The following is a 21766-nucleotide window of genomic DNA, read 5'->3' on the forward strand; positions in this document are numbered from 1 at the left end:
AGGTGGCTGAGGTAAGTTGTGGTTGCCGCTCCTGATCTGGTTTCTTCGCGGGATCCTGGCCGTGATCGCTCAGCCCCGGTAACTCTGCTTGAGTGTCGGGCTGATCGCGTGGCTTCCCCGCTCCACGGTGGCCCAGGTAGGTGCCTTTTTCATTCGCAGAGTGGGCAGCGTGGGCCCTTCCCTTTAATTGAGGGAGGGGCCCCTCGGACACGGCAGCACTGAGCGGCCCAGTGTGTAGCGCTGCTGAGGTGTCCGCCCCAGGAAGAAAGTGCAGTGCGCTCCACTTCCTTCTGGGGGCGGTAACCCGAATATTTGCAGGGGCGGGGCGAGACTTCAATGCCTGGCGCTAAATCTCGCACCTCCCAACCGTTCCCGCCCCCAAACGGGGCGCTAATGAATTTCTACCCGTTGGAGTTTGGCTGTGGAATGTCTTGTTCTGAAAGTGTATGACAAGTTCTCGTCCTCCGCTAAAAAGACATTTTTTGACTTTCTAGACATTGAGTACAAAGAACTTCTGCATCATGTGCCAACAAGGTGTTGCCCCTTCTGCCTGCGGTCGAGCGAGTCCTGCAATGCTGGCCCGTAATTAAAGGCATATTTTGTTTCGGGGGGGGCGGTGGGGAACATGGAAGTGTTCAGCGTAGATGATCAGGTGTCTCTTCCTCTTCGTTTCATTTACTTCCTCCATAAACCGATGGTCTCCGGACACACTCACCAAGCTCGAGTGCAGCAATGCCACCTGTACAGAGCTGCACTGCGTTATAGCAGGTCTTTGTTCTAAATTTCAGAGTAGGAGTTTTAAATTTCAAAGTCAGCTCAGACTATTTTGCGCAATGTCTCTCTCTTGCGACGAGCAGAACATTTAATGAGGAAGCAGATAAGACACTGCCAAGATGCATTGCATATCTTGGGAATTGGTACGATTTCGAGACATCTGTTTTCAAACAAATGTCAGTGTTCTTGCTGGATGGTACGGTCTGGTATTGAGAAGCTGGCTGAACATCTTCACGTTGGGATTGACTTTGACAAGCTAGGCGATGACTATTCCCACATTACACTCCAAAAAAATAACTTCATTGGCTGTAAAGCGCTGTGAGACGTCCGGCGGTCATGAAAGGCGCTATATAAATGCAAGTCTTTTATTGCGTTTTGCGGCAAGTTAGAGGAGATCATAGAATCATGGAAATTTATGGCACAAAATGAGGCCATTTCAGCCCATCGTGTCCGCGCAGGTCGAAAAAGAGCTATCCAACCTAATCCCACTTTCCAGCTCTTGGTCCATAGCCTTGCAGTTTACGGCACTTCCGGTGCACATCCAAGTACTTTTAAAATGCGATGAGGGTTTCTGCCTCTGCCACCCTTTCAGGCAGTGAGTTCCAGACCCCCACCACCCTCTGAATGACGAAAGTTCTCCTCAACTCCTCAACAATAGGGCTAAAAATGCCACGAGAGTTACTGGTGTCACCGTGGCCTCGAGTTAATGGCCGATGAAAAGGGACGAAGTGCTATCAGAGAAAAATTTGCACTGGGGGGGGCGGGGGCTAAAGGTTTTTAGCCCAGCGCTAACTATTTGCAGCATTTTCTGAGGCCTTTCTTTATCATCCGAGGCCTTGCAAGCATCCAGCAGCACTCCCTGCACACTTAAAAAAACTTTTCACATGTATTGCAGCAAACCACTACTTCAATAAAATAAACAAAAAGCTTAAATGTAAACTTACCTGAAAGATGTGCGTGTCCCTTTGATAGGTGCTGACAGAGGCAAGCTTTGCACTCAGCGCTGAACGCAGCACAAAGGTCCAAGTTAGCCGTGGTGTCGTTCTGTCTCTTCTCCCTCATTTTTTTGCAGTGCGATGGATCTTATGGGCAGCGCTTTGAAAATGGAGGACACCGTGGGACCCGTCACCATTGGATGAAAGAGTGGCGGCCAACCTCTTTACGCAATTTTTTTACCGGTGACGGGTGGCATAAAGCCCCTGAATTTTTAGCCCATAATTTCCGAGGAGAAATAAATTGATCAAAAGTGGGTGGAAGTTTTCAAATGAGTTCAACAACGCGAAAACAGGCGCATGTTCAGACTCGCATCTTTCACGCTATCAGTCCCAAATGATTACCGAGAAGGGTTTGTTCAGCTTAATGACTCAGCTTTGGAGAAAAGCAATGGATCAGCCATCATCATCATAGGCGGTCCCTAGAACGAGGATGACTTGCTTCCACGCGAGCTCACAGATGTTTCAATGAAGGACCCGATGTTCCAATCCTGAACTCCAGGGATGGAAGATGCCTGTGCGTGGATTTTTTTAACGTGTGGTGACCGTTGCACACCAGCCACCACACGGGCTTGACAGAGCTAGGTCTTTATCCAGTGGCAAGGGTTAACCAAGACGACTGGAGACCAGCTCTGCTGCACGGACCCAATGCGCACACATATCGCAGTGTGGGCTGGGCCCGTGCTGCCCCTGGGCCCTCGGCTCCTCCCGGCCCCACATCCTCATTCGCCGCACCAGCCACGATCTTATTGAATGGCGGGACAGGCTCAAGAGGCCAAATGACGTACTCCTGCTCCTATTTCTTACGTTCTTATGAACTGATTATGTGAAAGTCTTATGAAAGCAGAGTTCCAGGTGTAGCAGAACCACAGGAAGTCTTGCGCTGACTTTCACGAACATGCCAAAAATTCTCCAGAGTTGCTGAAAGCAGCAAGAAGTCTACTTAAGTTCAGATTAAAGAAGCAAGAAACTGTGAGTAAAACCACTGAGCTACAGGGGACCCAACCTTTGTAAGGTGGGCGCAATAACATTTGCAAACTGCAGGTTGTGTCATGTGACCCGGTGTCATGTGACCGGGTGCACGGTAGCACAGTGGTTACATTACGGGACGAGTAATCCAGAGGCCTGGACTAATAATCCAGAGACATGAGTTCAAATCCCACCACGGCAGCTGGGGAATTTAAATTCAGTTAATTAAATAAATCTGGAATAAAAAGCTGGTATCAGTAATAGTGACTCATGAAACTATTGGATTATCGTAAAATCCCATCTGGCTCACTAATGTCCTTTAGGGAAGGAAATCTGCCATCTTTACTCGGTCTGGCCTGTATGTGACTCCAGACCCACAGCAATGTGGTTGACTCTCAACTGCCCTCTGCGGTTCAAGAAGGCGGCTCACCACCACCTTCTCAAGGGCAATGAGGGATGGGCAATAAATGCCGGCCTTGCCAGCGACGCCCCCATCCCAGGAACGAATTTGATTGGATGCCTCCGACCAGAGGTGGTAACCCTATCCTATCCTTGTGCTTCTCATGGTGCAATCTGAGGGCCAGCAATTACTGGCATGGAGACCCAGTGGTCTACACCTTTCCTCGCGGAAAGTTTGGAGGGCGGTTTTACTGAAGTTTTGTTCTGCCCCTCCTTGTCTTTCACTTTGGCTGTCTGTATCGAATCCTCCAGTGGAAGAAATTCTTGAAAAGTGGGACAAAATCACACATGAGCCATCCAGCCGAGCTACCTGATCGTCAACTCACTGATCCAAACCCGTTCCTCCTTACCTGCCCCTCCCTCAGCCTGCTCTGGCAGAGAGAGACCAGCTGATTGCCTGTTTCTTCCAGGAAACGACACCACTGGCCACAAAGGCGGTGATTTCTGGGAGATCGTGTGAAATGGGCGATATCGGGAGAGATGAAGAACGGGCGGCTGATCCCGTATCTCACATTTTCCATTAAAGAGAAAAGACAGGTTATGTCAACAGGAGTCCATTCACCAGAACCGTACACACCGGAAACGCCAATGCTGATTGACCAACTCCGTAGCTGTGCATTGCCAACATTTTCTGTTCTTGTGTCTGCTGTTCCCAAGCTGTGAACAACAACAACTTTCATTTCTATAGCGCCGTTAACACAGCGGAGGAGCAGTGAGCGTCGTGATCGGGGCCCAGGAGAGGCGGGGGCCCAGGGGCAGCACGGGCCAGCCCACACTGCGATATCTGTGCGCACTAGGTCCGTGCAGCAGAGCTGGTCTCCAGTCATCTTGGTTAACCCTTGCCATTGGACCAAGACCTATCTCTGTCAAGCCTGTGTGGTGGCTGGTGTGCAACGGCCACCCCACGTTAAAAAAATCCATGCACAGGCATCTTCCACCCTTCAGGATGTAGTTCGGGATCGAGAATGTCAGGTCCCTCATTGAAACACCTGTGAACTCATCCCTTTTTGGTGTGGAAGCAAGTCATCCTCGATATGAGGGACTGCCTAATACTAATGCTAACACAGTAAAACGTCACGAGTGTTATAAATCATAATTTAACACCAAGCCACATAAGTAGAAATTAGCACAGGTGACCAAAAAGAGGTAGGTTTTAAGGAGCGTCTTGAAGGAGGAAAGAGGGGTAGAGAGGCGGAGAGGTTTAGGGAGGGAGTTCCAGAGCTTGGGGCCCAGGCAACAGAAGGCACGGCCACCGATGGTTGAGTGATTATAATCAGGGATGCTCAAGAGGGCGGAATTAGAGGAGCGTAGATATCTCGGGGGGGGATTGTGGGGCTGGAGGAGATTACAGAGATAGGGAGGGGTGAGGTCATGGAGGGATTTGAAAACAAGGCTGAGAATTTTTAAATCGAGATGTTGCTTAACCGGGAGCCAATGTAGGTCAGCGAGCACAGGGGGTGATGGGTGAGTGGGACTTGGTGCGAGTTAGGACATGGGCTGCTGAGTTTTGGATCACCTCTAGTTTATGGAGGGTGGAAGATGGGAGGCCAGCCAGGAGAGTATTGGAACAGTCAAGTCTAGAGGTAACCATGGCATCGATGAGGGCGTCAGCAGCGGATGAGAGGCAGTGGCAGAGTCGGGCCATGTTCTGGAGGTGGAAATAGGCGGTCTGAGTGATGCTGCAGATATGAGGTCAGAAGTTCATCTCGAGGTCAATATGACACCATGGTTGCGAACAGTCTGGTTCAGCCTCAGACAGTTGTCAAGGAGACGGATGGAGTCAGTGGCTAGGGAACGGAGTTTGTGGCAGGGAGCGAAGACAATGGCTTCAGTCTTCCCAATATTTATTTGGAGGAAATTTCTGCTCATCCAGTACTGAATGTCGGACAAGCAGCCTGACGACACAGAGACATTGGAGGGGTCGAGAGAGATGGTGGTGAGGTAGAGCTGGGTGTTATCAGCGTACATGTGAAAACTGACGTGTGTTTTCGGATGATGTCGCCGAGGGGCAGCGTGTAGATGAGAACTAGGAGGGGGCCAAGGACAGATCCTTAGGGGACACCAGAAGTAACGATGTGGGAGTGGGAAGAGAAGCTGTTGCAGTTGATTCTCTGGCTACAAATGTACAGATAAGGGGTTCACATCATAGTATAAACCATGTGAAGCATCTGTGACGCCCGTTGAAGAATTAACTATTGATACATATCATGGGGCAATGAAACTACTAGGAAATAACATTGTTTGAAGCGAACACCAGGTGAAGTTAACAGTAGTTAACCAGTACCATGTGAAGCCAATGGTAGGAGAAGGCAAAGGCAGGTGAAGCTAACACAAGGCAAAGGCAAAGCCAAAACAAATTGAAGCAAACAGCAGTTGCAGCCAGCGCTAGGTGTAACTGATGCGAGGTGAAGCCAAAGCTAGAAGTAACGAACACTGGATGAACCTAAGGAGACATGGAGCTAGTTCTAGATGAAACCAATGCTTGGTGAAGCCAACAGTAGATGAAACTAACACTGGGTGAAACCAATCCTCGGTGATGACAACCCGGTCAAACTAACACTGGGTGAAACCAACATTAGATGAGGCCAGCACTACTTGAAGCCAACACTGGCTGTTTACTCTGGTACCTCACCCAAGTGACCGTTCTTCACATGTGAGCTGAGACAACGAGGCTCTGAAATTCTGGAGTTCTCTCTCCACTGCCAGATCTGTGGAAGAGCTGGGCTCCTTGCTGTTTGCCGACATAGACGCTGGTCCTGTCCCAAATTTCAAGGGCTGGGTCCTTTCTATAATTGGAGAGGGTGGCCTGCACCTGTCTGGGTGCATCAGCCTTGCCTGGCCCATTGTGCCAGTGGAACTTGGAGCAGCGCTCTGCTGCCCTGAGAAGGCCCAAAAAGGGCTGAAGAAGGGAAAGATAAAAAAACAAATGTCACCAGATATTGTCTGAAGAAGCAAAGGGCAATGAACCCAGTCAGGAATCCATTTTTATTGAGGCCTTCCTAAGGTCCCACTGGGTCTATCGGTATCATACTAGCCCTGGTGCGCCTCCAGATATGCCCCCAAAGCCTCTTCCATGTTGCGAGTGGGCAGATGTGTCGGTGCTCCCCCCCCCTCCCACCTCCAACCATAATTTCACAGGTGAGTTGCATGCCAGTTCTGTGTTCCTCTCCAGTTTGTACCTTGCCACCCGCTTTGTGCCCTTGCGCCCACTAGAATTTCGGGCCCTGAGTGTTGGTAGAATATTCGAACCCTGGAGACATTACAGCCTAGCCCGACCCTGCTCTCAGCTGAGCCTGAGCTCCACGCACTCACACTTTCCAGCAGGATTCAGTGGACAGTGATGAGTGGATGGGGGTGTGGAGGGGGGGAGGGGGGGGCGGAGGTGTCAAGGGGTGGGGGGTGGGGCCAAGGATTTGATAGAGGATTGGCAAACTCACAGAAAACAGAGAGTTGGGATAAATGGGTCATTTTCCGGTTGGCAAACAGTAACTGGTGGGGTGCCGCAGGGATCGGTGCTGGGTCCTCAACTATTTACAATCTATATTCATGACTTGGATGAAGGAACCGAGTGTAATGTAGCCATACTGCCCTCTAGTGCCTGATCTACTGCACACCCGACAAGCTAGTAAAGCTCATGTGACTGACACCAATGAGGTCGAAGGGCAAATTCACCACTTGACCCTGAATTGGGAAATGAGAGAAGCTGTTTCTCAAACCACCAGACCGTTCTGAGAGTATCCCATTTGTAAGTTTGGTTTAACAGCTGTTTATGACGTGATCCTTCGATTTTTAAATTTGCAGCTTAACAATTACAAGTGAATACAAAGACATTGCTATAGGCCGTGTGTATTGTATTGTGCTGCACTTGTTTGAAGTGCAGCAATAATTGGAATCTTGGATTGTCTCGGCTCACACATAAAGAATGGGCAACTGGGCAAGTAACCAAAAAGGGCTGCCGGTACCTGTGGGACTATACCCCAGCAGGAGTCCGTGCCCTCAAGTCAGGCGGTCAGGAAAGGAGAGACATTTAGCACTGTTAAGTCCTGACTCTAATGTACTGACTTACACGAGACACTAGCTGAAGTCAAGGTCACTCAGGACCTGCACCTTTAATTCCAGCTCTCCAGTGCTGCACTTACCTGAGACCTCCCTTTATATACCTCAGTGGGACAGGTATGGAGTGTCTCCTGCAAGTGCACCCCTGGTGGTAAGGTATGCTTATTGTTACAGGTCATATCCAGTTACAGTCATGTATAGCATGGTAAGATACAGTAATGTGAGATACATGACCGGCACCTTGAAAGAATTCCATTTTACTTATGGACTTCTTTGCAAAACTTCTTTAAGAGGCAACACAGAGACATTTGGAAGGTTTGCTCCAGCACAGGGTGAATGGTTTTTTTCATCTCTCTGCTAAGTAGCAACGCTCGTGAGCTAGCAATAAGGGCGAGGGCGGACTGGTTCAGAGAACTGCGTAGTGGGCTAGGTGACTTGGTCCACAAATGTTGCTTAATACAAAGGACTAAAAGCTTGATTATACTAATCTGAAATATGGGAGCTGAGATTGCAGATCTGGGGTCTGGGAGCTGAGGTGCTGTTGAAGAAGCCATGGCGAGTTGCTGCTACAGGAAAAATGCAGGGAGCAGCACCAACCCTTATACATGGCCTTTTTCGACCTTACAAAGGCCTTTGACACTGTCAACCGTGAGGGTCTATGAAGCGTCCTCCTCCGTTTCGGATGCCCCGAAAAGTTCGTCACCATCCTCCGCCTGCTCCACGACGACATGCAGGCCGTGATCCTTACCAACGGATCCCTTACAGACCCAATCCACGTCTAGACCGGGGTCAAACAGGGCTGCGTCATCGCTCCAACCCTCTTCGCAATCTTTCTCGCCGCCATGCTCCACCTCACAGTCAACAAGCTCCCCGCTGGAGTGGAACTAAACTACAGAACCAGTGGGAACCTGTTCAACCTGCGCCGTCTCCAGGCCAGGTCCAAGACCACCCCAACCTCTGTCGTTGAGCTACAGTATGCGGACGACGCCAGCGTCTGTGCACATTTTGAGGCTGAACTCCAGGACATAGTCAATGTATTCACTGAGGCATACAAAAGCATGGGCCTTACGCTAAACATCCATAAGACAAAGGTCCTCCACCAGCCTGTCCTCGCCGCACAGCACTGCCTCCCCCCCCCAGTCATCAAGATCCACGGCACGGCCCTGGACACCGTGAACCATTTCCCATACCTCGGGAGCCTCTTATCAACAAGAGTAGGCATCAACGACGAGATCCAACACTGCCTCCAGTGTGCCAGTGCAGCCTTCTGCTGCCTGAGGAAAAGAGTGTTTGAAGACCAGGCCCTCAAATCTACCACCAAGCTCATGATCTACAGGGCTGTAGTAATACTTACCCTCCTGTATGATTCAGAGACATGGACCATGTACAATAGACACCTCAAGCTGCTGGAGAAATATCACCAACGGTGTCTCCGCAAGATCCTACAAATCCCCTGGGAGGACAGATGCACCAACATCAGCATCCTCATTCAGGCTTACATCCCCAGCATTGAAGCACTGACCACACTCGATCAGCTCCGCTGGGCAGGCCACATAGTCCGCATCCCAGGCATGAGACTCCCAAAGCAAGTGCTCTACTCGGAGCTCCTTCACGGCAAACGAGCCAAAGGTGGGCAGCGGAAATGCTACAAGGACACCCTCAAAGCCTCCCTGATAAAGTGCAACATCCCCACCGACACCTGGGAATCCCTGGCTAAAGACCACCCTAAGTGGAGGAAGAGCATCCGGGAGGGCGCTGAGCACCTCGAGCACCTGTCCCACCCACCCCTTCCTTCAACGACTATCTGTCCCACCTGTGACAGACTGTGGTTCTTGTATTGGACTGTTCAGCCACCAAAGAACTCACTTCAGGAGTGGAAGCAAGTCTTCCTCGATTCCGAGGGACTGCCTATGATGATGATCTTGTAGATGGTACACACTGCAGCCACGGTGCGCTGGTGGTGGAGGGAGTGAATGTTGAAGGTGGTGGATGGGGTGTCAATCAAGCGGGCTGCTTTGTCCTGGTTGGTGTCGAGCTTCTTGTGTTGTTGGAGCTGCACTCATCCAGGCAAGTGGAGAGTATTCCATCACACTCCTGACTTGTGCCTTGTAGATGGTGGAAAGGCTTTGGGGAGTCAGGAGGTGAGACACTCACCGCAGAATACCCAGCCTCTGACCTGCTCTGGTAGCTGCAGTATCTATGTGGCTGGTCCAGTTAAGTTTCTGGTCAATGGTGACCCCCAGAATGTTGATGGTGGGGGATTCGGCGATGGTAATGCCGTTGAATGTCAAGGGACGATGGTTAGAGTCTCGCTTGTTGGAGATAGTCATTGCCTGGTACTTGTGTGGCGCGAATGTTATTTGCCACTTATCAGCCCAAGCCTGAATGTTGTCCAGGTCTTGCTGCATGTGGGCATGGACTGTTTCATTATCTGAGGGGTTACGAATGGAACTGAACACTGTGCAGTCATCAGTGAGCACTGTTGGCTAATCCAGGTGTGGAATGTACAATTTCTGGGTGAAATGCACTTACCACAGCTGGATTGGCCCATGCTCACTAGTTATATTGGTTAAGAGCTGTTTAGCTACTTGACTAGCATACTTGCAGGTGCTTTCAGATTGGTCACTCAGTTGCGTGTTCGTGCTTGTGCACCCATACGTGGCAGGCTTACAACTGTATGGATGATCCAACTACTTGACATCGTTGGGTCTCACCATGTCCTTTCCTTCCATGTCACGACCCTCAGAGAGAAGAAATTCCTCCTCATTTCCGTTTTAAATGGGCGACCCCTTGTTCTGAAACTATGCCCCCTAGTTCTAGGTTCCCCCACAAGGGGAAACATCCTCTCTGTATCTACCCTGTTGAGCCCCTTCCTAATCTTTTATGTTTCAATAAGATCACCTCTCATTCTTCTAAACGCCAATGAGTAGAGGCCCAACCTGCTCAACCTTTCTTCATAAGTCAACCCCTTCATATCCGGAATCAACCGAGTGAACCTTCTCTGAACAGCCTCCAATGCAAGTATATCCTTCCTTAAATATGGAGACCAAAACTGTACGCAGTACTCCAGGTGTGGCCTCACCAATACCCTGTACAGTTGTAGCAGGACTTCTCTGCTTTTATACTCTATCCCCCTTGCAATAAAGGCCAACATTCTATTTGCCTTCCTGATTACTTGCTGTACCTGCATACTAACTTTTTGTGTTTCATGCACAAGTACCCCCAGGTCTCTCTGTACTGCAACACTTTGTAATCTCTCCCCATTTAAATTATAATTTGTTTTTTATTTTTCTGCCAAAGTGGATAACCTCACATTTCCCCACAATATACTCCATCTGCCAAATGTTTGCCCACTCACTTAGCCTGTCTATGTCCATTTGAAGATTCTTTGTGTCTTCTTCACAACTTGCTTTCCCACCCATCTTTGTATCATCAGCAAATTCTACAACCACAACAACAACTTGCGTTCGTATAACATAGTAAAACGTCCCAAGGCGCTTCACAGGAGCGTTATCAAACAGCATTTGACGCCAAGCACAGAAGGCGATATTAGGAAAGGTGGCCAAAATGATGAAGAGTGAATGATGAATCGGCCTTGTGCTAAAGATCTTGGCACCTCACCTGAGACCGGAACAGAACGGGAATCAAACCTGGGATCTGCTTGGCGTGAATAGTTCAGTACCACACTGGGCAGGGCTTTTACCAAATGAGTCACCAATGGCGCTCTTATCATTTCCCCTCAATAACCTACAGCACACCTTTCATTGAATTTAATTACAAACCAGCCCAATAACTGGTGACATTGTAATGCAAAATTAAATTGTTAGTGAACTACTGACAATTTGTTGATTTGACTTCTTCACAATGTCTTTTATAAAAGTATTAAAAAATGTCTTTTATTTTCTCTTGCCTCCAGCATGCGTCCAGTCAGGAAGCCCCTTTGCTGCCTTCTGCTTGTGTCTTTGCCACTGGGAATTTTCCTCCTTTGTCTCTGGTCCCTGAAGCCTTACCATGTTGTGGATGTGAAGTACCGAATTCCCAGTATTTCGGAGACCCTTCTGGAACATGGACTTTGGGAGACTTCGGAGAAATATGCCCACATATCCTTCAAAGTGAAAGAGATCGTGGTCGGGTGAGTGTCTTTTTACTGCTTCAATGATAAGAAGATAAGAAATAGGAGCAGGAGTCGGCCATTCAGCCCCTCGAGCCTGCTTCGCCATTCAATAAGATCATGGCCGATCCGATCATGGACTCAGCTCCACTTCCCTGCCCACTCCCCATAACCCTTGACTCCCTTATCGCTCAAAAATCTGTCTAACTCCACCGTAAATATATTCAATGACCCAGCCTCCACAGCTCTCTGGGGCAGAGAATTCCAAAGATTCACACCCTCAGAGAAGAAATTCCTCCTCATCTCAGGTTTTAAATGGGCGGCCCTTTATTCTGAGACTATGCCCCCTAGTTCTAGATTCCCCTACGAGGGGAAACATCCTCTCTGCATCTACCCTGTCGAGCCCCCTCAGAATGTTCTATATTTCAGCTTTGGCTCCACTTTAACCCATTCACCGGCATGAGCCTCCCAGGCAGCACTAGCCTCGAATTCTGATCGACTACTGCCCTGAGTCTTGCCATTTACAAATTTAAGAATATAACGCCTTTCAAAACCACCAGATGTCTCAAAGTGCTTTACAGCCAATGAAATACTTGAGTTAGAAGGTATCCCATATTTGAGTTAGAAGGTATCCCATATTTGAGTTATAAGGTAGCCTATATTTGAGTTTAGAGCTATCCCATCTTTCAGTCACCAGTCGCGAGTTCTGATAACACAAACCTCTCTTTCCTTAGGCTACTTCCAAAGAATGACTGCAGATGTGAGAAAGAGGAGCCGATGATAAACCTGCCATTCACCAAGCGTCTTTTCCATCAGGTTTCTGTCCACCAATTTGAGCAGGTCTTCAAAGAAGCAGAACGTGAGGAGGTGAAGAAAAGGAGGCAGCAGGAGTATCAGCATTTTCTACAGAGGTACGTGGTCCTGAAGACACTAGCACTTCGAAATTCTTTGATGCCACGCTCGTTTGACAGGCATAACATGGACGCCTAAGCATCCAATGTGGCCAGTGGCGTGCGCACTCGTATTCCACACCAGCAAGTGCATATTGCAACCCGCCATATTGGTAGAGGCTCCAGCATAGGTGTCCAGGGCCCGTTCCTTGAAACAGGCATTAGGCCCTTTGCATATGCAAATAGGGGAGCTAATGGCTGTTTCAGGACCCGTTAGACTCTGGGCCTGCTGTGCTCAGGATAACCGGATCAACAGGCAGCCTAACTGGGATCGCTGGAGGCGGGCACAAAAAGGGTCGGTTTAAAAAATATATACTTACCTGAATGTGGAGCTCGGAGAAGCGGGAGCTCTCCTCCTGGCTCCACAGTAGTCCCGAGACAGCGAGCCCAACTTCGCTCTTGGGGAGCTGGTGAGCTGCTTCAGAACGCCCGCTTGGCATCCTCAGCTCACCGGTAATATACTGTGAGACCCGAAGTCCAATTTCTGGTGCGTCTCGGGCTTCTGGTGTGTGTTCCCAGCACTCCGCCCATTTTCAGGCCTGAAAATGGACCTGAAACTCTTTTGAGTTAACCTGCAAAAACATAAAACATGTATCCGTGCCACCCGACCTGGATGACACACACAAGACATTTACAAGGCCCCTTTTTTATTTAAATGGACCTGAAATGAATCTCCACCTCTAAGTGCTGTGGTGCTGATTGCCTTGATGACTTCCTCACAATCCTTAAGTATGCTAACACATTTCACATGGTCTGATTGACTATCTCTGGAATCTCTTTCAGCCTCACAACCCCCCGAGATGTCTGCGTTCCTCTAATTCAGCCCTCTTGAGCATCCCTGATTATAATCATTACCATCGCTGGCCGTGCCTTCAGCTGCCTGGGCTCAAAGTTCTGGAACTCCCTCCCTAAACCTCTCTGCCTCTCTACCTCTCTCTCCTCCTTTAAGATGCTCCTTAAAACTTACCTCTTTGACCAAGCATCTGCCGTCATTTCTTCTGATGTGGCTCGCTGTCAAATTTATCTGTTTTGTCTTATAACACTCCTGTGAAGCGCCTTGGGATGTTTTGCTACGTTAAAGGCGCTATAGAAATAAACGTTGTTGTTGTTGTTGACTATTCCCATGGCAACTATCCTCTAGCAGCTTCTTGTGTGCCAGCTGTGCTATTTGGATGTGAAAGCAGCGCCCCCCCGGTGGCGCAGTTGGTAAATGCACTCAGTGAGGTACTGAGCGCCACGAACTAGGAAGGTTCCAGGTTTGATCCATGGTCTCTGCTGATCTCAGTCAGGGGAGTGTTAGGAGTGCTGCAGGTTGTCCACTGTGCTCCTGGGTTCGAGAGGTAGAATAGACACTTCCGACCAACGCCCGATCAATGCTCCGTGCATGTGTTGCGGTCCGCTGGGGACTTGATGGTGATGACCTCCTCAAGGTCAAATCAAATGGAATCAGAGAATGTTTACAGCACAGAAGGAGGCCATTCGGCCCGTCGAGCCCATGCCGACTCTCTGCATCAGCACTTCAGCTAGTCCCACTCCCTCGCCCTTTCCTCGTAGCCCTGCGAAAAATGTTCCCTTCTCTTATAACCTGAAAATGATCATTTGGGCCCACACAGGAAGAATAGACACATCATCATCGTAAACAATCCCTTGGAATCGAGGAAGACTTGCTTCCACTTTTAAAATGAGTCCTTTGGTGACTGAACAGTTCAATACGGGAATTACAGTCTCTGTCACAGGTGGGACAGACAGTGGTTGAGGGAAGGGGTGGGTGGGACTGGTTTGCCGCACGCTCCTTCTGCTGCCTGTGCTTGATTTCTGCATGCTCTCGGCAATGGGACTCGAGGTGCTCAGCGCCCTCCCGGATGCACTTCCTCCACTTAGGGCGGTCTTTGGCCAGTGACTCCCAGGTGTCAGTGGGGATATTGCACTTTATCAAGGAGGCTTTTAGGGTGTCCTTGTAATGTTTCCTCTGCCCACCTGGGACTCACTTACCGTGAAGGAGCTCCGAGTAGAGCGCTTGCTTTGGGAGTCTCGTGTCTGGCATGCGAACAATATGGCCCGCCCAGCGGAGCTGATCAAGTGTGGTCAATGCTTCACTGCTTGACACCTAGAGAGGTAGCAGATACCCATGGAGCTGTACCCCAGTACGATCCAGTGTCTTTTTGTTGCTGAGTTTTACACTCATCTAAGTGACAGTGCTGGAAAATATTTCCATGTCAAGCACCCAGTGTCAGCATCCAGCACTATAAAGGTTAGGTATAATACAACGAGGTGCTGACCTCCGACCCCACTACTGTACCAGTGTGATATTTTTCCTCTTCCCACCCCAGCCATCCAGGGGACTCTCTCGGTGAGATTGCCAACTAAATGCCAATTAGCACCACAATAGGTGTCAAGATGTGGTGTGGGCCCGGGCCTACGAGGAAGTAGGCCGAGACGGCCCAAACGCATTTCACATCGGCCCTTTACCAGCAGCTCATAGAGGAGGTGAAAGGCTGGCCTCTAACCCATGGCAATACCCAGACCCTCTGCTCACTTTTTTCCTCAGAAAATTGAAGTTGGCATTAAGAGGGGTTGACTGATCATTTGTAGATGTAACCGAGCCACCTATGCGTATCTTTGGGACCTGACTCTAATGGAGCAATTACTTTGCCAATGGCAGTTCGGAAACAAGGCAGCACTACTGCTTTTGGAGGCACTGAGATCCACCGAAAGAGGTGATTTTTTCCCCCAGGGTATCCAGAAGCGACAATGTAAACCTTGCTTCGTGGTTGCGCGGACTGGCTGTGGGCAGGCTGGGCAGTCAACAACAACAGCAGCTTGCATTGACATTGCGCCTTTAACGTCGTTATCAAACACAACGTGACACCTAAGGAGACATTCGGGCAGGTGACCACCAGCTTGGTCAAAGAGGTGGGTTTTAAGGAGCGTCTTCAAGGAGGAGAGAGAGGTAGAGAGGCAGAGAGGTTTAGGGAGGGAGTTCTGGAGTTTGGGGCCCAGGCAGCTGAAGGCACGGACACCAATGGCCGGGTGATTCATATAGTCTAGTGACATGGCATCCCAATCAATGGGCCACGCGAACCTTACCCAGCCACCAGAGGAGGCCAGCAGCCAAGAAATAAAGTTGCGAGTCTTGACTTTCAAATAGCTGTGTGCGTGTAACCGTAAGGATGAGTGGTAATTGTTCTGCTCTGTGGTAGAAAGGTAACACTCAGGCACTCGAGCACCAACTGACTATTTGGGTTCCATTTGCCCGCAGTTACACCTCATCATCGGCAGTCCCTCGGAATCGAGGAAGACTTGCTTCCACTCTTAAAATGAGTCCTTAGGTGGCTGAACAGTCCAATACGAGAATCACAGTCCCTGTCACAGGTGGGACAGATAGTCGTTGAGGGAAGGGGTGGGTGGGACAGGTTTGCCGTATGCTCCTTCCGCTGCCTGCGCTTGGTTTCGGCGACGAGACTCGAGGTGCTTAGCGCCCTCCCGAATGCGCTTCCTCCACTTAGGGCGGTCTTTGGTCAGGGACTCCCAGGTGTCAGTGGAGATGTTGCACTTTATCAGGGAAGCTTTGAGGGTGTCCTTGTAACGTTTCCTCTGCCCACCTTTGGCTCATTGCTGTGAAGGAGTTCCGAGTAGAGCGCTTGCTTTGGGAGCCTCGTGTCTGGCATGCAAACAATGTGGCCTGCCCAGCGGAGCTGATCAAGTGTGGTCAGTGCTTCGATGCTTGGGATGTTGGCCTGGTCGAGGACATTAATGTTGGTGCGTCTGTCCTCCTAGGGGATTTGTAGGTTCTGGCGGATCCACTTAGATTGGCATTAGTCTTTAAGTAAAGTCAGCTTTCTCTTTCTGAATGCCTCCTATTCTGTGTTTCTCTCTGATCTTTGTGCAGGTTCCATTCCCCTGCTGATGTGGTGATCATTGCCAAAGCCAACATCCCTTTGGAATACCCCACGCAAGGGCTGCAAGTGCGGCCCCTCAAAACCATCGTGATACCAGGTCAGGAACTGCACAAGGCTAACCCATACAACAAATAGAGCGCCACCTTACAATAGCTTTTGAGACTAAGAGCGCTCGTTTTTTGTTGGGTAAGGGAATTAAGAGATATGGAGCTCAGGCGAGTACATGGACTTGAGGTGCAGATCAGCCATGATCTGACTGAATGGTGGAACAGGCTCGAGGGGCTGAATGGCCTCCTCCTGTTCCTATGGTAACAGGCTCGAGGGGCTGAATGGCCTCCTCCTGTTCCTATGGTAACAGGCTCGAGGGGCTGAATGGCCTCCTCCTGTTCCTAATGTAACAGGCTCGAGGGGCTGAATGGCCTCCTCCCGTTCCTATGTGACAGACCCGAGGGGCTGAATGGCCTCCTTTTTCAAGAAACAGGTTCGAGGGGCTGAATGGCCTCCTCCATTTCCTAATGTAACAGGTTCGAGGGGCTGAATGGGCCTCCTCCTTTTCCTATGGTAACAGGCTCGAGGGGCTGAATGGCCTCCTCCTGTTCTTGTGTAACAGGCTCGAGGGGCTGAATGGGCTCCTCCTGTCACTATGGCAGTGGCAGAAGGTGTGTAGTGGTGTTGCACAAGGATCGGTGCTGGGACCACTGTTGTTCACAATTTATATTAACGATTTAGACTTTGGGATCAAAAACACAATTTCTAAATTTGCAGATGATACCAAATTGGGGGGATAGTCAATACTGAGGAGGACTGCAACAAATTACAGGAGGACATTAATAAACTTGCAGAATGGGCATATAATTGGCAAATAAAGTTCAACGCAGATAAATGTGAGGTATTACATTTTGGTAGGAAGAATAAGGAGGATACTTATTATTTGGACGGTGAGAGTCTGGGTGGGGTAGAGGAACAAAGGGATCTCGGAGTACAAATACACCAATCACTCAAAGTTGCGACACAACAACAACAACAACTTATATTTATATAGCGCCTTTAATGTAGTGAAATGTCCCAAGGCGCTTCACAGGAGTATTTTGAGGTAAAGAATTTGACACCGAGCTACAGAAGTAGAAATTAACGCAGGGGCGTCTTAAAGGAGGAAAGAGAGGTAGAGAGGCGGAGAGGTTTAGGCAGGGAGTTCCAGAACTTGGGGCCCAGGCAACAGAAGGCACGGCCACCAATGGTGGAGCGATTATAATCAGGGATGTTCACGAGGGCAGAATTAGAGGAGCGCAGACATCTCTGGGGTTTGTGGGGCTGGAGGAGATTACAGAGATAGGGAGGGGCGAGGCCATGGAGGGATTTGAAAACAAGGATGAGAATTTTGAAATCGAGGCGTTGCTTAACCGGGAGCCAATGTAGGTCAGCGAGCACAGGGGTGATGGGTGAGCGGGACTTGGTGTGAGTTAGGACACGGGCAGCCGAGTTTTGGATCACCTCTAGTTTACGTAGGGTAGAATGTGGGAGGCCAGCCAGGAGTGCGTTGGAATAGTCAAGTCGAGAGGTAACAAAGACATAGATGAGGGTTTCAGCAGTGGATGAGCTGAAGCAAGGGCGGAGACGGACAAGTTATGGAGGTGGAAAAAGGTGGCCTTAGTTATACTGTGAATATGTGGTCAAAAGTTCACTTCTGGGTCAAATATGACACCTAGATTGCGAACCGTCCGGTTCAGCCTCAGACGGGAGTTGGGGAGAGGGATGGAGTCAGTGGCTAGGGAACGGAGTTTGTGGCGGGGACCAAAAACAATGGCTTCGGTCTTCCCAATATTGAATTGGAGAAGATTTCTGCTCATCCAGAACAGGATGTCGGACAAGCAGTCTGACAATTTAGAGACCGAGGAGGGGTCGAGAGAAGTGGTGGTGAGGTAGAGCTGGGTGTCTCAGCGTACATGTGGAAACTGACGCTGTTTCTGGATGATGTCTCCAAGGAGCAACATGTAGATGAGAAATAGGAGGGGGCCAAGGATAGATCCTTGGGGGACACCAGAGGTAACGATGTGGGAGTGGGAAGAGAAGCCGTTGCAGGTGATTCTCTGTCTACGATTAGATAGATAAGAATGGAACCAGACGAGTGCAGTCCCACCCAGCTGGCCAACGGTGGAGAGGTGTTGGAGGAGGATGGAATGGTCAACCGTGTCAAAGGCTGCAGACAGGTTGAGAAGGAGGAAGTGGGATAGTTTGCATTTGTCAGTCACAAAGGATGTCATTTGTGACTTTGATGAGAGCAGTTTCTGTGCTGTGGCAGGTGCGGACTCCGGATTGGAGGGATTCAAACATGGAATTCCGGGAAAGATGGGCACGGATTTGGGAGGCGACAACACGTTCAAGGACTTTGGAGAGGAAAGGGAGGTTGGAGATGGGGCGGTAGCTTGCAAGGACAGAGAGGTCAAGGGTTGTATTTTTGAGGAGAGGGATGATGACAACAGATTTGAGGGAAGAGGGAGAGACAGTACCCGAGGAGAGAGAACTGTTAACAATATCGGCTAACATGGGAGCCAGAAAAGGAAGTTGGGTGGTCAGTTTGATGGGAATAGGGTCAAGGGAGCAGGAAGTGGGTCTCATGGACAGGGTGAGCTCGGAAAGGTCATGAGGGGAGGTCAGAGAGAAACTGGAGAGAGATGCGAGTTTAGGACTAGGGTGAGGGGGGGACCTCAGAGGAAGTTTGGCCCAGTGGGCTAGGGGAAGGAAGGCCGATCAGATGGTCTCAATCTGAGAGACAAAGAAGTCCATGAGCTCCTCATACTTGTTGTCGGAGGTGAGGGTGGAGACAGGGGAGAGGGGTTTAAAAAGACGGTTAGCAGTGGAGGATATAGAAGCTGGGGTGTATCTTTACATTCCAGAATTATTCTGGAATAGTGAGCGATTTTGACAGACGAGAGCAGGACCCGATAATGCTTATATGGTTCAGCCAGATCTGGCAGTGAATGGCTAAACCAGTTGTTCACCACATCCATTCAAGTCTGCGTCCCTTGGATTTGAGGGATTGACGATCAGGGCTGTACCAGGGGAACAGCCAGGGTAAGAGAGCGTAATTGTTTTAACAGGGACTGGGGCATCAAAGGTGGTGGTGAGGGTGTGATTGAGCAGATCGGTGGCTGCAGAAATGTCACGGTGAATGGAGGGTCAAAGGCTGGACAGTTGATAAGTGCAGTTGTAGAGAGTCGGGAGAGAGTTTTTTCCAGGGGTGGATGCAGAAGGAAGCAGGGTTGGGTGGGGGAAGGGGGATGTGGGTGGAGAGCGATACAAGGAGATGGTCGGAGATGGCCTTATCTGCAATTGACACTGTAGGAATAGCGAGGCAAGGTCGAGGGGCTGGCCATCAATATGGGTTGGGGAGTTTACATGGGAGGGAGAGATTAAGGGAGGACAGGAGGCGAGTGAACTCAGAGGAGAGAAAGCATGATGAATTGAGATGGAGGTTGAAATCACCGAGGATGAGAAGTCGTTCGATGCAGAGGCAGGTGTTAGCGTTAGTGTTTTCTCAGAAGAATCACTCAACACTCAGAGTCGGTTCCAATGCTGATGCGGCTTTTATTACGCTCAGCGGGGAGGAAAAACTCAGGACCGTATCCAGGTTTCTCTCCACCGAACAAAGGGTTACATGCACCTTTATATGTTTCACAACAGTTACAAAACAGTTTACTACAGCTACACAGCCCATCACGGCTGGACACAAGCCAATCACAACGATTATAGATTACATATAGGTTCTTTTAACCCAATAGAATTCCCCTAGTATCCAGGGAACCATATGTTCGGTTATTGTCAGCTTGGGCTGATCGATGACTTTATAGGTTCTCTCCCTAGTTCTTTCATCTGGGAGAATTAATTGGTTTATGACCTTGTTTACAGGAGATGGTTTTCTTCTTATCTCTGTCTTCCCGCATCCCAGGCATTCCTACAGTGGGCCTCACAGGGTTATTGCTTGGTCATTGAACGTTCAACAGTTCACAGCTTGACTACCTGATTTCCCATCATGCCTGGGCAGCCATTTTATGTGTGTGTCCACTTTAAACTTATATGCGTTTAGATATATCTAGCAGGTGCCTAATGCCTAGTATTCTGGTATATTCTAAAGGTGCCTATCTCCTACAACAGCAGGAAAGTAGGTTAGCGAGGCCATAAAAAAAGCAAACCAAGCACTAGGGTTTATTTCTAGAGGTATAGAAAGAAAAGTAGTGAAGTTATGCTAAACCAGTATCGAACCTTGGTTAGATCACACTTGGAGCACTGCGTACAGTTCTGGTCGTCATATTATAAAAAGGATACAGAGGCACTGGAGAGGGTGCAGAGAAGATTTACAAGGATGATACCAGAAATGCGAGGGTATATATATCCGGAAAGGATGAACAGGCTGGGTCTCTTTTCTCTTGAAAAAAGAAGGCTGAGGGGTGACCTAATAGAGGTCTTTAAAATGATGAAAGGTTTTGATAGAGTGGATACAGAGAGAGTGTTTCCACTTGTGGGGAAGAGCATAACTAGAGGCCATCAATATAAGATCGTCACCAAGAAATCCAATAGGGAATTCAGAAGAAACTTCTTTACCCAGAGAGCGGTGAGAATGTGGAACTCGCTGCCACAGGGAGTGGTTGAAGCGAATAGTGTAGATGCATTTAAGGGGAGGCTGGACAAGTATATGAGGGAGAAGGGAATAGAGGGTTATGCTGATAGATTTAGATGAGGAAAGATGGGAGGAGGCTCGAGTGGAGCATAAACACCGGCACGGACTGGTTGGGCCGAATGGCCTGTATCTGTGCCATATATCCGATGTAATCCTATGTATGTAACAGGCCTGAGGGGCTGGTCTCCTCCTGTTGCTTTTTAACAGGCCCGAGTGACCGAATGGCCTTCTCCTGTTGCTATGTAATAGGCCCGAGGGACTGAATGGCCTCCTCCTGCTCCTGTGTAACAGGCCCAAGGGACTGAATGGCCTCCTCCTGTTGCTATGTAACAGGCCCGAGGGACTGAATGGCCTCCTCCTGTTGCTATGTAATAGGCCCGAGGGACTGAATGGCCTCCTCCTGTTGCTTTTTAACAGGCCCGAGGGACTGAATGGCCTCCTCCTGTTGCTATGTAACAGGCCCGAGGGACTGAATGGCCTCCTCCTGTTGGTATGTAATAGGCCCGAGGGACTGAATGGCCTCCTCCTGTTCGTGTGTAACAAGCCCGAGGGACTGAATGGCCTCCTCCTGTTGCTATGTAACAGGCCCGAGGGACTGAATGGGCCTCCTCCTGTTCCTGTGTAACAGGCCCGAGGGACTGAATGGCCTCCTCCTGTCACTATGTAACAGGCCCGATGGGCTGAATGGCCTCCTCCTGTTCGTGTGTAACAAGCCCGAGGGACTAAATGGCCTCCTCCTGTTGCTATGTAACAGGCCCGAGGGACTGAATGGGCCTCCTCCTGTTGCTATGTAACAGGCCCGAGGGACTGAATGGGCCTCCTCCTGTTGCTATGTAACAGGCCCGAGGGACTGAATGGCCTCCTCCTGTCGCTATGTAACA

The 21766-nt window shown here is 49.6% G+C and overlaps 1 protein-coding gene across 4 annotated transcripts in view; it reads left to right on the forward strand.

The window, feature by feature from the left end:
• b4galnt1b (beta-1,4-N-acetyl-galactosaminyl transferase 1b) overlaps nucleotides 1-21766 on the forward strand; it is a 109097-nt gene that overhangs the window by 25065 nt on the left and 62266 nt on the right. For 3 of the 4 annotated variants that reach the window (XM_070869445.1, XM_070869449.1, XM_070869447.1), the window contains exons 2-4: nucleotides 11167-11382; nucleotides 12096-12272; nucleotides 16201-16307. In XM_070869445.1, coding sequence (XP_070725546.1) covers nucleotides 11167-11382; nucleotides 12096-12272; nucleotides 16201-16307 — 500 coding nt within the window. Of the gene's footprint in view, nucleotides 1-6892; nucleotides 6940-11166; nucleotides 11383-12095; nucleotides 12273-16200; nucleotides 16308-21766 lie in introns of those variants that run through there. The other variant, XM_070869448.1, reaches the window with a different exon arrangement.

The sequence above is a fragment of the Pristiophorus japonicus genome, chromosome X, assembly GCF_044704955.1.
Source record: "Pristiophorus japonicus isolate sPriJap1 chromosome X, sPriJap1.hap1, whole genome shotgun sequence".
Taxonomy (NCBI): domain Eukaryota; kingdom Metazoa; phylum Chordata; class Chondrichthyes; family Pristiophoridae; genus Pristiophorus; species Pristiophorus japonicus.